Source organism: Myodes glareolus, chromosome 3, assembly GCF_982192425.1.
Source record: "Myodes glareolus chromosome 3, mMyoGla1.1, whole genome shotgun sequence".
NCBI classification, from domain to species: Eukaryota; Metazoa; Chordata; class Mammalia; order Rodentia; family Cricetidae; genus Myodes; species Myodes glareolus.
Genome location: NC_142028.1, coordinates 27,200,276 through 27,216,535, shown reverse-complemented (window position 1 = coordinate 27,216,535; position 16,260 = coordinate 27,200,276). Strand labels below are relative to the sequence as shown.

Sequence of the window (16,260 nt, the reverse complement as noted above, 5' to 3'; positions counted from 1 at the left end):
CGCCGCACCTGCAGTAAGTTCCACAGCAGTTAGAGTTCCGGGTAGCGCGTGTGAGGCGGAGCCCCGCAGTTCCGTCTGCTTCATCCGCAGCGGCTCCCTGTCTGTCTCGTTGCATTCTCCAGAGAGGGACGGACCTCCACTTCCTCTATCAGAAAAATGTGAGTTGACTCTGGTCTAGGGTCCTCGACACCTCCTTACGGACTCTCCCTCCGCAGTGTCCAACTCTGCGGGACGGAAAATGGCGCATTGCAGCAGCTGCAGCGACGCCGGGAACCACCAGCTCGCGCCGCCCCCAGACCGGGCCACTCCGGGATGCGGGCAGCGCTCCATCCCGCACCAACTGCAGTCGGCACTCCTCTGCAGGGCAGGGGCGCGGGGGTCCCACGTTCATTGCATCCTCTCCTCTCGTCTTTATATCGTGGAAGCCCAAAGGGGAAGAATTGGGGGAGGTATAGATAACGGGCAGGGAACTGGGAGACCCTTCTTGTTTGACGGAATCTGTCTCTTAAAACCTCTGGGAAGACTTTTATTGGTGCACTTGTCCATAGTAACTCGGGTTGCCAGCAGTCTCTGGGTTTCTGCATGCCCCTCACCCAAAAAAGTGTGATATGCCCGCCCCATGGCTGTGAACAAAGCTGCAGAAACTTACTTGCTAGTTCTGTGGCGCCTTGTGAGCAGCTCAGAAAGTCTCAGGGGACAGTGGCAAGAGATGCAGCCGTTTATGCTAAGGTGCTTTCCAGTGATCAAGCCCTAGTCAAATATTGGAGGAGAAATAGGGAGGCCAGTGAATTCTTCGTTTCATCCAAAACACATAGTTCGTCTCCAGCTGTGTTCAGCATCATCGTCTTCTGAAGATCTGTGTCTAGATAAATTAAGAACTCCCTTCATGATCACATACCCATAATGAAGGATTTCCTTTCTATTCATTGCCTGGATCGCTTGCCTGGTGCTAGATGTATTTGTGTGTGTGTGTGCTTACATTTTCCCTCTCCCCCTTTCCCTCTCTTTCCTTCCCTCTTTCTCCCTCTCCCTTCTCCCTTTCTCCATCCCCCCCCCCCCCTTGTTTTGCTTTTCCAGACCAGGTTTCTCAGTGTAACCCTGGCTGTCCCAGAACTCCCTCTATAGGACCAGGCTAGCCTCGAACTCAGAGATCTGCCTGCCCCTGCCTCCCAAGCACTGGGATTAAAGGTGTGCGCCACCACACTCTGTTTGTGTTGCTTCTTTTGATGATTAAAAAAAAGGGATTGACTTGTATTACATAAGGATTATAACTCCCTGGGTAGGTTAATGTGGAGTGTTTCTAGCTCCCCACAGGTAGTAAGTGAAGTGAGCCCTCTAAAAGCTCACAGTCATCCCATCCTTTCTTTTTGGGTTCTGTGATTTTAACATTTTGTGCGTTTTTGACAAGCTACTTTATTTGGGGAGGGGCCCTTCCCAGCCGACTCGCTCCAGGTGGTTTCATGTGTGAGGCTGGAGGAGGTGGGGAAAACATGATGGCTAGCCAGGAGTCACGAGGTCTCTGACCTTAGTCTTGTCATTGGTGCCACCATCCTGGACTCCTTCCAACACTAGCTGCTACAACCTCATTGGAGTCCCTGCTTTCAGTCTAGAACTAGATTGCTTAGCTAGCTCAATCACAGTGCAAGTCTTTTGGCTCCCGCGGCCCTGCATCTTCCTTTCCTTCCTCTGTGTCTAGGGAGGACATGGGAAAGTGACTCTTTAAATGGAAGAAGCCAATGTAATCTGAGTATGGCCTCTCGAGGGGCGAGAGCGTCTTATCTAGAAGAAAGTTACTTAGTTATGGAAAAGGAGATTCAAGGTATTAATTCTGCTGTGATTAATCAAGGAATTTACTTCTTTTTGGCAACTTCTTGATGGCTTAACTTCTGCCTTATTTATTGGACTTCTCTGGCAAGGATGTTTTATGGAGTTTAAGAAATTTCTATTCTCCATCAAATTTTAGATATCTCTCTTTACCTTGCTTGTGCAGCCTTCACATGGCAGGAAAAAAAATCTCATTTTTGTAGGCTTGATTTGGGAACTTGTTAGCTGGTGAATGTCAGAGACAAGTTTATCTTAAAGACCTCACATTTAATACACGTGTGGGCGCACACCTTTAACCCCAGCACTTGGGAGGCAGAGGCAGGTGGATCTCGGTTCTAGGCTAGCTTGGTCTACATAGAGAGGACAGCTAGGGAATAGGAAATACCTGCCTCTAAATAAACAAATAATAAATAAATAAGAAAAGAAAAGAAAAAATCCAACAACCCCCCAAAAACCTAACCAACCAAAAAACAAATCAAGACAAAACCAAGCCCACTCAGAATCGCTCCCTCCAAGGCCATGAGTGCTCTTGGCCATCAGTGCCGGAAGAGAGGCTAGTCCTCACATGCTGCGCAGTAGTGCAATTCACGCTTTGTCTTCGGACATGGGCCCAGGGCAGTACCCTGAGACTCTGCCGAGTCTGAAGAAGGACGGGACAGGACGACAGTGCTGCGTGCACATGGAAGATTATTTCAAGCGTTTTTACTTCTGGTCTGTGCTCTTGGAACAATTAATGTAATTGCTTTAGGCTCCAGATTCAATTTAAATGAAACCCCTATCTTCTCTCTGCCAAGAATTATGCAAATATTCCTGACTCACTTCGTCTATGCAGACTTTGCCTTTGGTGAGTCTCCAGACTGGTTTTGCAGCAGCTGTCATGTACCAGTTACAGTATAAAACTTAACTGTGACCGGACCCCCCCACAAGCTTGTCCCTGTCATACTCCAACCAGAGTACAGTTGTCCTCACCGTTTAGTCTTTTCTACAAATCTCATCTCTTCTGGCTTGGGTTTTCCTGTTTTATTTCGTGGGAAGAGCTTCTAATGGCCAGGCAAATTCCATTTAGGTCAAGGCTGGCGTATTTGTCCCTGTGGCCATTTGCCAGAGGATGTGCCTGAGTTTACATCACAGGGTAGCCCCAGTCAAGATCTCTTAATGGCACTGTGACCCTCATCCGAATGGCAGGAGATCTTCCGTCCTCCGCCCCGTGTCTCTAGGCTGTATCTCAGCTCTTGGGATTGCAGAGGAGCTAAAAAGTGCTCTGTTTGCGTTCATGCTCTGCTTGGTGGTACGTGCTGATGCCTGTGAGTCTCTCCTTGTCTCAGTCACTGTACTGTTTGCTTCTCTCCACAGGTCTGCTCCAGCTCAGCCACCCGCTGAAGGAACGGAAGGGGCTGCCCCAGGTGGAGGTCCTCCTGGTCCCCCTCCTAATATGACCAGTAATCGACGACTACAGCAAACCCAGGCACAAGTGGAGGAGGTAGGTACCTGGCCAATCCCCGAGCAGAAAGCTTCATCTCACCTGTTCTCCTCTATACAGGGCCAAACAGCCTCGGACTCACAGGCCTTGGCTGGTGAGCTCCCAGGCATTGCTCATGTCCTCTGTCTCTAGTCGGGAGCTCTCAGAAGCTCTGTTCCTGCACCCCCCTCAGGTGGTGGACATCATGCGTGTGAATGTGGACAAGGTCCTAGAGAGGGACCAGAAGCTGTCAGAGTTGGATGACCGAGCTGACGCCTTGCAGGCCGGAGCATCCCAGTTTGAGAGCAGTGCTGCCAAGCTGAAAAGGAAGTACTGGTGGAAAAACTGCAAGGTGCGCCTCCCTGCCCTCACCTGCTTTTCCCTCCCTCCGAGGTCTGGACACCTCCTTGATATGCATTACCTGTTTTGGCCACCAGGGTAGACTAGAGTATTCAGAACCACAGAGAAAGCCCTGTGTAGAGGAATTGAGAATTTAGGCTAGTGAAGTAGCTTTTTTTCCCAGAAATTCTCGCCTGGCTCTTCTTCAGACCCCCAACAGCAACACACTGGCTCAGTACATGTATTACAACGTCTGTAAATGCAGCCAACACTTCACAAAATTTGCCTTTCAATTGGAATTCCAAGAAAGAATGAACAGGCATCGGGAGCTAAGCAGAAACAAGGCTGAGTCTTTACGGTCCTGGGAGAAGCAGAAGCCTGTGGATGGCTTCTCGTCTGTAGTCCTGTTCCCTTCTTCCTTCCTGAGTCCAAGGGCTCATGCTTTGTCGTGTCTCCTCAGATGATGATCATGCTGGGAGCTATCTGTGCCATCATCGTGGTCGTTATTGTAAGTAAGTATCGCTGAGGTTGCCATGGGGTGAAGAGGTGGGAAGGTCCTGGAGTCTTCTCCCAGCCCTGCCTGCCTGCCTGCCTGCCTGCTGGGGAGTGGGGCTGCCCTGACTGAGGTATGGAGACCGCTGCTGTGGGATCATCGCCTGGTTGGTGGGGGGAGGGAGGGCAAAGACAAGGAGATTCCTTGATGGACAAGCCTCCCCCTGCAAAGAATTGTGGGAAGATGGCCCCTTCTGCTGAGAAGTGTGGCTGTGCTGTTTGTCTCTGCCTGTGTCCCAGGGAGACCTTGGGACTGGGGTGCCTGTAACTGAGAGACCTGGGTGTCTAGTAACGTGATGTAACTTGCCCTCTTGTTTTCTCCTGTCTCTTTTTCCTTCTTCGTCTGGGACTTCCTGATTCCTGTGTCCAGTCTACTTTTTTACTTGAGAATGTGCCAACCCGTCCCTGTTCTCCATTGCCATCCAAGTTCATGTCTTTTTCTCCCCGTCTGCTCTCTCAGCCAACTCCTTCATCTGCCTGTCTCCATTCTAGCCCAGGCTTCTCCATCACCCATGCCTCCTTTTCTGTTGCACTCTCTTCCTTCACACTAGAAATGCTGCGTGTGGCCGGTCTTGAAGTCACTACCCAAAGAGCAACAGCTGGCACCCCTTCCTTACCCCAGAGCTTAAAAGTGCTGTGGCCAGGGGAAGGAGGACAATGGGGATGGCAGAGGTGAAGTGTCTGAGAAGCTGGCATGGCTGAGGGAAGGAGAAGGGTGTTTGTCTCCTAGCTAGGCTGGCCTTCAGCACGAGGGGACCCAGACTACTTGGGAAGTAATGACTTGCTGCCTGTTTTATATAATAGTTGGTAACCACTACCCTGAAACTTCCCCCCATGCCAGGACTGTCTCGGGTCCCAGAGGTCTGTTTAAAGACAGAAGTCCAACTGGAATTTTGTAGTTACTGCTTGTCTGTCAGTGTAAGATGTTCTGTCTTTGGGGAACTTTACAGCCTTAGACATTGTTCTCTGTGGGCCTAGAAAACAAGTACTTACTGATTATAAAAGCAGCAGGAGACGCCATCCCACATGCTTCTGTCTAGGAGCCGCTGTCTCCTCATCTTTTCTAAAGTGTTCTATGTTGCTCATGAGGGCACCAAATAATTCTACTCAGCTTTGAACTAGCAAGCATTTGGGGACATGCTTCTTGCCATCTCATTATTGAAGTTCAGCCTCCCTTGCTGTTGATGATGGGAACTGGGTATGAAATGGTGAGACTAGACTCCCAGGCTTCCACAGAATCCCTTCCTCCACATCTTTCTCTCATTCTTGCCTGAGATAGGGATGTGGCAGGAAGGCCTTCCCAGCAAAGCCTGCAGCTCAGTCTTGGATGGGAGGGGTGCCAGCCTGTGACAGGTGTGCTGTGCACTGCTGTGCCGGCATGGGGCCTCGCATCTGGAGCTGTCTGCTTCTCCTCCTTCAGTAACTTCTCTGGAACCATCTTCCCCCATCTGAATTCTGCATTGCCTTCTCTCCTCTACTCCCTTTGCATGCCCTGTGTGAATAGAGGCTGAAACCTGAGGATGGGAGCTGCTGCTGAGCCTCACAAGAGGATGCCGCATGCCATAAACCCAGGTGCTAGGGGGAGTGCAGGAGGGGGTGCTCTCAGGCCTTTATTACTTCTGTCCTCTGGTCCACAAGCAGGAGGAGGCTGGGGCCATGCCAGCCCGTGTGCCCCCTTTCCACGCAGCAGCATTTCACTCTGCAAAACCATCCTTCTTTCCCTTTGCCCATTTGCCACATTTCCTTCGTCCTGCCTCAGGGCGGGACTGAAGAGCTGAAGAAAGCAGTCAGTGTACTCTCCCAACGTCCCCCCGAAGCTCTCCTCTATCCTCTGGGCTTCTCTTTGCCTAGTGCAGGGGGGTCACCGCTGGAGAAGAACCAACACTGTCCTTGATGTACTCCGAGCCTGGAGCAAATTTACCCTGTTGGTCCACCCAGTCCTAGCACGGGTTTCTGTCCCGCTAAGGCTTACCAGGTGTAGTTGGTTTTGTTCTTTTGGGGTGTTAGCCCTTTTATTTTCTTTCTCACCCCACCCCGAGCCCTCTTCTGTGTCTTTGCAGTCTGTTTTCCCTCCCACCACCCATGTGCATGAGCAAGTATGCCTCTAAACCCTGGGACTTTGCAGCCAGTGAAGCCAAGCTTCCCACATCCCCTTCTTTGGTTTGCCATGAGACGATGTGGGGTTTCCATTGTGTCTGTCCTTGCCTCTGTCTTTTTCCTAACCCAGTCTCATAGTTTATGTATAGAGTAGTAAGAGTTGTATTTCCACCAAAGGCATGTGACATATTTACCAATTTCATGTATTCTCAACGACGGCGGAAAATACAAATTCCTTCCACAACATCATTTTGGTTGTTGTCTGGGTTGTTGTGCTGGGGAGGGGAGAAGAGGGTGTCATCCTAGGTTGGCTGTAGGCCAGAAGGACTGCCTGGTGTGTGTTATTCGGTCTTCCTGGAAATTAAAGTCTCTGTGTGTGTTGGCAGAGGAAGTGGTCTGTGTTGTTAGCCTTCGTACGTGAAGCAGCCCAGCCCGTGCAGGTGCTGGTGAGAGGAAGCGATGACAGGAAGCTGAGTGGGCACTCACACTGGCAAACACTGCAGGCTTTCTCAGGCCTCCCCCGGCTGCCTCCACCTGCTTACCGTCTTTTACGGGTTGTGCCTAGACGAGGCTTCCAGCCTGTACCTCCTTTCTCTCGTTCTCATGTATAGTTTGCTCCTCCATTTTAATTAATTTTTATTTATTTATTTTTAGTGTTTCAGGACAGGGGTTTCCAGTGTGCACCACTGTGCTTGTCTCTTAAATGCATTCTCCAGACTCAGGTCTTCTGAAATAGCAAGTTCGCTTTAGGACCTATTCCTATTTATTTTAAGCATGTGAGTGTTTGCCTGCATGCATCTATTTACACCACGTGTGCCTGGCACCCAGAAGAGGGCATCAGATCCCATGAAACTAAATTTACAGATGGTTGTGAGCCACCATGTAGGTGCTGGGAAGCAAACCTCTTCAAGAGCAGCGAGTGCTCTGTGAAGTAGTCTCTCCAGCCTCTCCAGCACCTTAAGACATTGCTCTGTGACTCTAAGCCCAGGAATTTTTTTCTTCTCTTTTCTTTTCTTTTCTTTTCTCTTCTCTTCTCTTCTCTTCTCTTCTCTTCTCTTCTCTTCTCTTCTCTTCTCTTTCTTTCTTTCTTCTTGAGGCGGGGTTTCTCTGTGTCACAATCCTGGCTGTTCTGGAACTCACTCTGTAGAGCAAGCTGACCTCAAACTTACAGAGATCTGCCTACCTCTGCCCCTCAAGTGCTGGGATTTAAAGACACATTGCCTGTCAGCCCAGGGAATGTTTATTGTTTTTTCAAGATAAGATTTCTCTGTGTAGCTGTGACTGTCTTGGAAATCACTCTGTAGACCAGGCCAGCTTTGAACTTAGAGATCTGCCTGATGTGCTGGGATTAAATGCATACACCACCACTCCTGTTTTGTTTTTTAAATTCTATTTAGGGATGGAGAGTTGGCTTGGGGTTAAGAGCACTTGTTCCTCTTGTAGGGGACCCATGCTTGATTCTCAGCACCCGCATGATGGTTTACAACCACCTGTAACTCCAGCCCCCCATGAGCTGATGCTCTTCTGGTACCAGGCATGCAGGTGGTGCACATACATACATGCAGACAAAATGCTTATATGCGTAAAACAATAAAGTAGTTGCATCTGAAGAGGACTTCCAGAGGACCCGGCTTCTCTATCCAGCATCCACATGGCAGCTCGCAACCGTGGATAATCCAGCTACTCTTCTGACCTCTGCAGGCTTCTTCATGCATGTGGTGCAGAGATACACAGCAGGCACACACAAACACAGATGTTTTTTAAAAGATATATTTGTTTTTATTTTGTGTGCATTCTTGCTTTTCCTGCATGTGTGTCTGTGTATCGCATGCATGCGCCTGATGCCCAAGGAGGTCAGAAGAGGGTGTTGGGATAAGCTGTAGATGGTTACGAGCTGCCCAGTGGATGCCAAGAGCCACGTCCAGGTCCTTGGGAAGAGCAGTCTTAGCTACTGAGCCAGCTCTCTAGCATCCCTGTTTTGTGTTTTTGATAGTAGACTTCATAATCCACAGTTTTTATATGCTGAATGTGTGTATCCATAACATACCTCATAGAAATGAACACAGGAAGCTTCTCCTACAGCTGAGGGAGTGTCACCTAAGAATCACAAACTCCTGCCAACTGTCTGAAGGGTCTAGACCTTAATTTCTGATTATACCACAGTGGGGTATAGCCCTGGCAGGAATCTGTTGGGACAACAGGGAGAAGGACAAGAAAGTAGAAAAACCTGGCTGTGTAGACACAAAGTGCGTTTATTTGGACAGTGTCATGAGTTTGTGAGCAGTGGCTGGCCCTGCCCTCTTCCCCTTTCCCTTCACTCCGCCTTTGACTGTGGTGTTAGCCTCCACTCAGATAAGTCTGCCCTCCTGTTGTTGCCTCCCTTTTTATCAGCCCAGGGTCTTCTCAACTGGGAAGGAAGGCAGAGACCTGTGCGGGCCAGGACCAGCACCTCACTCCCACACATGGTGCCCTCTCCAGGCCCTTTTCAGTCCCACAGCTCAGCACAGAGTTCTCAGTAGCTAGAAAACGGTTTTCAACTTAGGCTCCTGCTGCTTTTTCCCTGGAAGCAAGAGAGCAGCTACCCGGAGTACCTCATAGTCATGGCAGGCCTTGACACAGAAACAGAGAAAACAGAAGATTGGTTTCAAATGGGGTACTTCCAAAAGCAGGAATTGGGGACACAGTGGAAACACCTGGAACTCGGCACTTGGGGCTTCATCCCTGGTGTGTGTGGGGCAGGTACTTAGGAGTGGGTTCATCTACAGACTCACCTTGCTGTCTCCGGAATACCAGAAACAACAGCCCGAGAATGAAGAGACCGCTGGCAAAGAAGATTCCAAAGGCTGTTGTCTGCTCTGTGGGTGAGAAGGAACACCCTTTAGGAAGCAAGCGCTGCTGTGGGTGCTTGTGCATCTTCACTGGAGCCCTGGGCCCACGCACACCGCGGGCCTGCGCTTTTTCAAGACTCTCAGATTTGTGTTTGTTTTCTGCCTCTTTTCACATCAGGACCTTGTTCTAAGACAGCGTCTCCCTGACGTCCTAACTGGCTTTCAACTTAGGCTCCTGCTGCAGGCTTCTAGTCTGATTATGGGCACACACACCACTATCCCCCATTCCACCCCAGACAGTTGAAAGTGTTTCGCAAAAGAGATTGAGGTTATGCTAGCGACTGACAGCAAATAGCTGGGAATAATGTGAGCTAGAACAAAACTTGAGCTCTGGGGAAGTTCGTAGTCTGGTGAGCAACCGAATAATGTCTTGGGCTCTCAGATACTTTCATTTTGAGGTTCATATCCTTTTCTGCTTAAAACTGCAACATCCTCTGGCCTTTGGGATGAAGTTCTAGCATGTGGTCCATTGAGATCATAGGGCGTAAGCTTCTAGGGGCATTCGGCTTGCCTGCTGGTTACATTTTCTCTCTCACTATTTACTGGTGGAGAACCTTGGGCAAACTGCTCAGTGTTGCAAATACCAACTTATCGTCTGTAAGTGTTGGACCTGGCAATGGTATCTGTAGTCCCAGTTATTTAGGAGGCTGAATAGGAGAATTGCTTGGGCAAAGGAGTCTGAGGCCAGCCTGAACAACAGTAAGATCCATTTCCAAAAATAAATAGGTGTAACGTGTGGCATCATACTTAAAAGTTGAGAATATTGGGGGTGGAGAGTTGGCTAAGCAGTTAAGAGCACTTGTTGCTCTTGCAGAGGACCGAGGGTTCCATTCCCAGCCCCACATGGTAGCTGACAACCATCTGTAACTCCAGTCCGAGGGGATCTGATGCCCGCTTCTGGCCTCCATGAGCGTCACACGCACATGGTGCACTTCTATTCAGGAAAAACACTTAAACTCATGAAATATTAAAATCAGTCTAGAGAGTTGAGTTTCCAGCGTTTGGTCACGTAAATGTGCAGATGTAACTACCTTGAAGTATCATTGTCTCTTGCCCCTTTTCTCATATACCCTTGGCTATAGCCATGTTCCCTAAGTTCTCTGTCGGCTATTGTACAATCTGGTTTTCACATGGACTATGCTCTAGTCATAAGGGCTCCCTTCCTGCTGAACTAGCTCCTAGTGGGAAGGAGCAGCACCCGCCCCTCCAGCCCAAGCTTGTTATTTGGAGACTGGGAATTCATGGTGATAGTGGCTGCCACTCTGGGAGAGGTAAGTCAAGAGTGTGAGGGTGGAACGGAGCAAGTGGGCATCAGCACAAGGCTGAAGATGACCCGGAAGTAGGGGAGTCTCAAGTGGAGGAAGAGATAGGACACTCCCAGTACCTGTGTTAGGTAAAACCCTCATGCTGACTCTCAGCGGCTCCTCCAGGGAGATGTGGGTAACTTGGCAGATGTAAGTGGCGCCTGCCGGGCCGGGCTCAGCTGTCACGGTGGAAGAGATGCTGTAGGTTCCCATCATGCTTTGCCTGATGCTGGAGAAGGAGGCACCAGAGACTTGGGCTGGAATTCCACCCAGCTCCTCCCGAATCCATGTCACCACCACATCCAGAGGATAGTAGCCAGCCGCACTGCAGATCAGGGAGGGCGGCAGGTCCTTGTTTGCCAAGTTCAGTTGTACTTTGGGGGGGGCTGGAGAAAGATTGTAGAGGCGTCTGATCAGGGCCCACAGAGGAGCCTGAGGCCTCTGAGAGTGAAGGTAGGTTGTGGAGACAGGAACATCTCTGTTCCAGGGGCTCGGCCTGGATGCGGGTCATGAGTGGATGCATTTCTGGAACTTTAAAGTCAATGACAGGCTAGCATGCTCCCCCCGCGCCCCCCCCACGCCTCCCAGACAGGGTTTCTCTGTAGCTTTAGAGCCTGTCCTGGAACTCATCTGTAGACCAGGCTGGCCTCGAACTCACAGAGAGATCACCTGTCTCTGCATCCCGAGCACTGGAATTAAAGGCATGCACCACCACTGCCCGGCCCTTATTTATTTATTTTTTTAATAGAGCTGGGAATTCCACCTAGGGTCTTACTTGTACAAGCAAGTGCTGTACTATTGAGCCACACCTGTGGCCCCCTTGGTTTGCTCCTTATCACCCCTGCAAGCAGTGATTGCTCATTGTGATGAGAACTGTTCCCTCTGCCTGCCCTGACTGACTACCGCCCCCTCAGGAAGTATTGGGAGCGAAGCATGGAGTTCCTTGAGCCCACAGATCTCCAGAGAAGCCAGGAGTGTTAAGCATACAGGATTGTCTTTTCAATGGGAAAGATGAAAATTCTGTTCTTCCATCCAGAAAGCTAAGAATTAGGAGTGACAAGCAGCCTGGTGATCTGTGTCAACTGTTGGCCCAGGCCACATCAAGTTCTTACATCCAAGACTAGTAGTCTAAATGATCCTTATGGCCAGAGGCTCCACCAAGCTCCCACAACCAGCTCCAGAGATACCTAATAGTCTAAATGGCCCTTACATTCTCTGTATAGTCAGAGGCTATACAATTCCAAGCTCCCACAACCAGGTCGAGGTGCTAATAGCCCAAAAGACTTTTCCATTTCCTGTATGACAGGCCAGACCAGAGCCTTCTCTAGGCCCTTAAGCTAGTATAGGTAGCCTATCTCTAGAACCCATCTTCTTGGGAGAAATGGCAGTTCTGATGTAATTACGGGGATTGTATTACACTAGGGAACTCTTTCCAGATGACACCGTGTTTAAATTTGTTGATGTCACCCTCTGCAAGTCTGATCCAAGTTGACAAAGTCAATGTGAACCGAGTTTTCATTCTTACCTCTGCATGGTTCGCTTCCCTGCCTAGACACCCGCAGGGTCCCCTCAAGAAGTGGTCTAGGGACTGAAATTACAGATGGCCAGCCAGGGCTGCAAGATTCTGGACTGTCTATTTCTTGGGGGAATTATCTTGGTATTCAGTGGGACTCCTTATCGGATGCCATCTGTGCCTCCAGGATGAAGACTGCGTTTGAGCTGTGGGAATGGCATCCTTTTTCTCACGAGATTCCCTCTGGGTTTGGATTCTAGTCTGGGAAAGACTCCCCATAGGCACCCTCTTTTTCCCCTCTCCCCAGAATAACCCAGGCCAGCAAGCCTTACCTAGGATGTCAAGGGGGATGATTTGTTGAGCTTGGTACAGAGAGGTAGTGATCTGGCAGATGTAGGTCCCCTCATCCTTCAGAGTGAGGTTGGCTAAGGTGAGCGAGGCATCCCCAGCTGCATGCAGCTGCTCAGGCTCCAGCGTTGCGCCCTTGCGTGAAGCCTGCACCTGCCCTGCCTTCCAGCTGTACACCAGCTGCCCGCTGCCTTTGTGCTGCCGCCGCCACTCCACCGCAATGAGGTCCAGGCCGGGTGCCATGGAGAAACTGCAGTGCAGGGACACAGGGGACCCCAGCAGGCGATTCAGGGCTTGGGTCTCTGACGTCACCTGGAACTCCACTGTGGAGAGAATAAAGGGTGGCTTGTGGACTGTTTCCTCCCTGGGTCACATGGCCTCTGAGCGGTGGACAGACAGCTTCCCCAGCTCCCTGCCACGAACAGTGGCACCCCTTGAGTTCATTTCCTGTCCCTTGGAGTTGCAAATAAATGGGGGCTCTGACAGGGCAGCATGGCACATGTGGGAGCCTGAACTCATGGTCCTCCTGCTTAGGTCTCCAGTGCTAGGACTGCGGGTGTACACAACCCCACCAGCTTTACTACTTCATTCTTCTTCCACCGGATCCCTTGTTACTATGAGTAGCGCACTCCCCAGCCTTGATATGCTTCTGGGATCATTGTTTGGTGGTTATGAAGCAGAATGGCCTTGACTCTCAGCTCTAAGCTATAGCTGTACATGGGAAGGAGCATTTGGGGGTGAAGTGTTGTGGTCCCTATGGTCTAGTCAGTTCAGGGGAGAATATGTCTCTAGCAGAGGCAGAGAGGACGTAGGACAAGAGGAAGAACTGATGAGATTTGTCGAGGCCGCGTGGGACTATGTTATTTCACTTATTTGTTCTTTTGGTTTTGTTATTGTTGTTGGTTTTTTTGTTTTTGTTTTTTTGGAGACAGTTTCTCTGTGTAACTCTAGCTGTCCTGAAACTCACTCTGTAGACCAGGCTGGCCTTGAACTCTCAGAGAACTACCTGCCTCTGCCTCCTGAATGCTGGGATTAAAGTTGCACACCACCACAGTGTGGCTTTATTTTTAGGTTTAAATCATCTCAAAAAGGGAGAAGCACTGAGCCACACAAGACCTGTGGTTGATGCTGGACATCTTTTCTGATGTGTCAAGATTCATTTAGATAGGGCCGTAGAGGCAGAGGGAATGGTAGTACCTACTTGGACTGTCAGTGACCCAGGAGGCTTAACAGGATCATAAGTTCAAGGCCTGCCTGGGCGCCTTGGTGAGAGTCCCCATTTCACAATAAAACTGAAAAAGGAGTCACAGCTGTAGGCCAGCGTAGAGTAGCTGTTTAGTATGCACAAGGCTCTAGGCTCAATCTTCAGCACAGACAAAATAATTATAAAGGTTAATGTCTTATGGCTTTCCAGGGATAGGAGAGGAGCTCCCCCACATCTCCATCTTTTGTGGATTTGGGTGTCTCCTTTTAGAGGCAAAATATTGAACTGGACTCTTCAGATACCTGCCACTGTGTTCCTAATTTCTATCACCTCGTAGGTGGTGCTAAATGGGAGAGGACAAGGACTGGTTATTATTATTATCAATTAAATTTTTTCATCTATTTTACATCTCGTCCAGTTTCTCCTCCCTCCTCTCCTCCAGCTCCCTCCCCCATCCCTTTACCCGCCCCACCCACTCCCCATCTCTCTAGTCTCTGTTTAGAAAGGGGCAGGCCTCCCTTGGGTGTCAACAAAGCATGGTACAGCAAGTTGAAGCAGGACCAAGCTCCTCCCTTAGGACTGGGGTTTGTTAATAAGAGGTAGGGAACACATTCTGTCTCCCTGTGCTCTGTTGAAATTGCTGTGAGGAACCAGAGCAGTGTGGCTTTTCAGTGAGAGAAAACAGGTGTTTGGCTAAAGAAGAGAGCGGTGGCCACAGTGTAGACAGAACAACCTCATTTCCCCACGACAGCCCAGTGAGAGAAAAGTCAACTCCACTTTTGGAGAAAATACCCGATGATTTTTATATTTTGACCCTTAATCAAGTAAGAATCTCCCAGCGTCCCCTGCTCTGGGACTCAGGATATTTTAGAAGGAAAAGATGAAGGTCTATGTGAAGACCTACGTGATAGATTATAGAATTTGTTTCTTCCTTCTATCCCAGCTCTCACAACTAAAAGAAAGAAACTTGGGGCCACTGAGATGGCACAGTGGGTAAAGGGGCTTGTTGCCAAGGCTAGTGAATGGAGTTCAGTCCCTGAACCCGCACGGTGGAAGGAGAGAACCAACTCCCACAAGTTGGCCTCTGACCTCCACCAATGGACTGTGGCATGTGCGTGCACACACACACACACACACACACACACACACACACACACTAAGTGTAATAAAAACTTAAAAAGAAACCTCGTGCCGCTGCTTTTGATTTTCTCACCTGCAACCCTGACCGTACCCTGGGGACTCAGGGGTAGGTTCCGCGTAGGGTGCCAGACAGCTCCAGTTTCAGCATCTCCTAGAGTCTTCATCACCATGGAGACACTGGGTCCCCCTCTAGATACCTGCACATTGCTCATGAACCAAGCTGCTCCCTCCGAAGTGGCCTCTGGTCTAGCCTGGAGGAAGTACTGGGAGATCTCACAGGTCACCACCTTTCCGCTGCAGTCCGCGTGGAGCAAGGCCTCTGCCTGGGGGATCTGTACCAAGTCCACTGGAGAGAAGGGTGGTCACAGAAGTGATATTAGACAGACACCCCCAGGCAGGTGGGAAGCAGGGGTGGGTAGATATGGCTGGGACCTGAGCTGTCCCCACAGAGGAAGCCTAGAAGGAAGAAGGTTTTCACCTGAGGCCTCGAAGATAACAGGTGGGTCGCCTTCGGTCACTGTGCTCGCTTGGAAATCAGTGATGTCGTCTAGGGAGCCGTCGTCTGGCACTGGCACCTGCTTCAGCACAAGCAGGGCCCTCTCCCTGTCCCCCTTGCTGGCAAAAGCCCCTCGATGCCTGTCTTCTGTCACCAAGAAACAGTCCAAGACTATGTCTGTGGGCTGCCACGGTCTCTCTGCTGTGGGGGGCTCTGCAGGAACAGTGAGATGAACACCTTCTTCCTCCATATTTGCCGCCCACCCCTTTCCCAAACCACTGGCCGATCACCAGGTAAGGATGCCTCTGGGTCCTTCTGTCTTGGTGCCATATCATCCAAAATCCCAACTTCTGGGGAGGCACCTGCCACTCAGCTACTGAAGGAATTATTTAAGTTCTGGATCTGTCCTGCTCAGAGTCAGGGGGATTTATGCTTTTAAATTTTTACAGTCCAACTGTGGAATACAAGGAAAACTTTTTTGAAAGGCGCCCCCAGTAAAACAAAAACAAAACAAAAAGGAACAAATCCTGCCACGGGGGAGAGGAGCTGGGCTCTTGTTCCTAGGGACGCTGACAGCCATTTTCTCATTTCCCAACCTGCCCAGAGTCCTCAGCTTTCTGCCATTGCTGTGACCTCTAACCTCCAGCTCCAGAGTCACCTTCCCAGTGATTCCTTAGCCTGGGAAGCCCCTCCTTCTCCTAGGGTGCAGTGCCCTCTCCCATGAAATGGTGGCACCCTGCCCTTTGCACAGAGGAAGCCCCTTTACTCTTTCTGTGAGTTCTCAGCCGTACCCCTTTCCAAATTGGCTCCTCATGTCGACATGTTAAGCCACACTCATCTGCTAGGCTTAGAAGGCATTAGGAAGTTGTTGTTGTTTTGGGTAGGTGGCTTCCCGGGACTCCCTTAGCTCAAGGCTTCCTTCCCCTACCACGGAGCCAGACAGCACTCACCAGTCCCTGCTGCCCCAGAGAGAGCCAGACAGAGCAGCAGACACCAGCCGGGCTCCGAGCCCATGGAGGCTGCTCTCAGGCTCCTCCTCGCTGGCTGCCTGCTCCACGGTTCCGCTGCTACAGATCCCCCGCTGAAGAGAGGATTC

The 16,260-nt window shown here is 50.2% G+C and overlaps 2 protein-coding genes across 3 annotated transcripts; one reads left to right on the top strand and one right to left on the bottom strand.

The window, feature by feature from the left end:
- Positions 1 to 11,177, top strand: Vamp1 (vesicle associated membrane protein 1). 2 transcript variants are annotated; one of them, XM_085687149.2, is made up of 5 exons: positions 1 to 158; positions 3,178 to 3,304; positions 3,477 to 3,635; positions 4,083 to 4,134; positions 7,715 to 11,177. In XM_085687149.2, coding segments are annotated over exons 1-5 (393 nt in total). In that variant the 5' UTR covers positions 1 to 156; the 3' UTR covers positions 7,768 to 11,177. The 2 variants fall into 2 exon arrangements, with proteins under 2 accessions (XP_085543275.1, XP_048300077.1); XM_048444120.3 differs by lacking the exon at positions 7,715 to 11,177 and adding an exon at positions 4,545 to 6,520 and having other exon boundaries at positions 3 to 158.
- Positions 8,504 to 16,249, bottom strand: Tapbpl (TAP binding protein like). The gene is made up of 7 exons (XM_048444118.2): positions 16,115 to 16,249; positions 15,147 to 15,377; positions 14,742 to 15,014; positions 12,309 to 12,647; positions 10,544 to 10,849; positions 9,043 to 9,126; positions 8,504 to 8,880 (listed from the first exon to the last, which is right to left on the bottom strand). Exons 1-7 carry the CDS (start codon positions 16,176 to 16,178, stop codon positions 8,870 to 8,872), a joined length of 1,308 nt encoding a protein of 435 aa, XP_048300075.1. The 5' UTR covers positions 16,179 to 16,249; the 3' UTR covers positions 8,504 to 8,869.
- Positions 16,250 to 16,260: the final 11 nt, after the last annotated feature.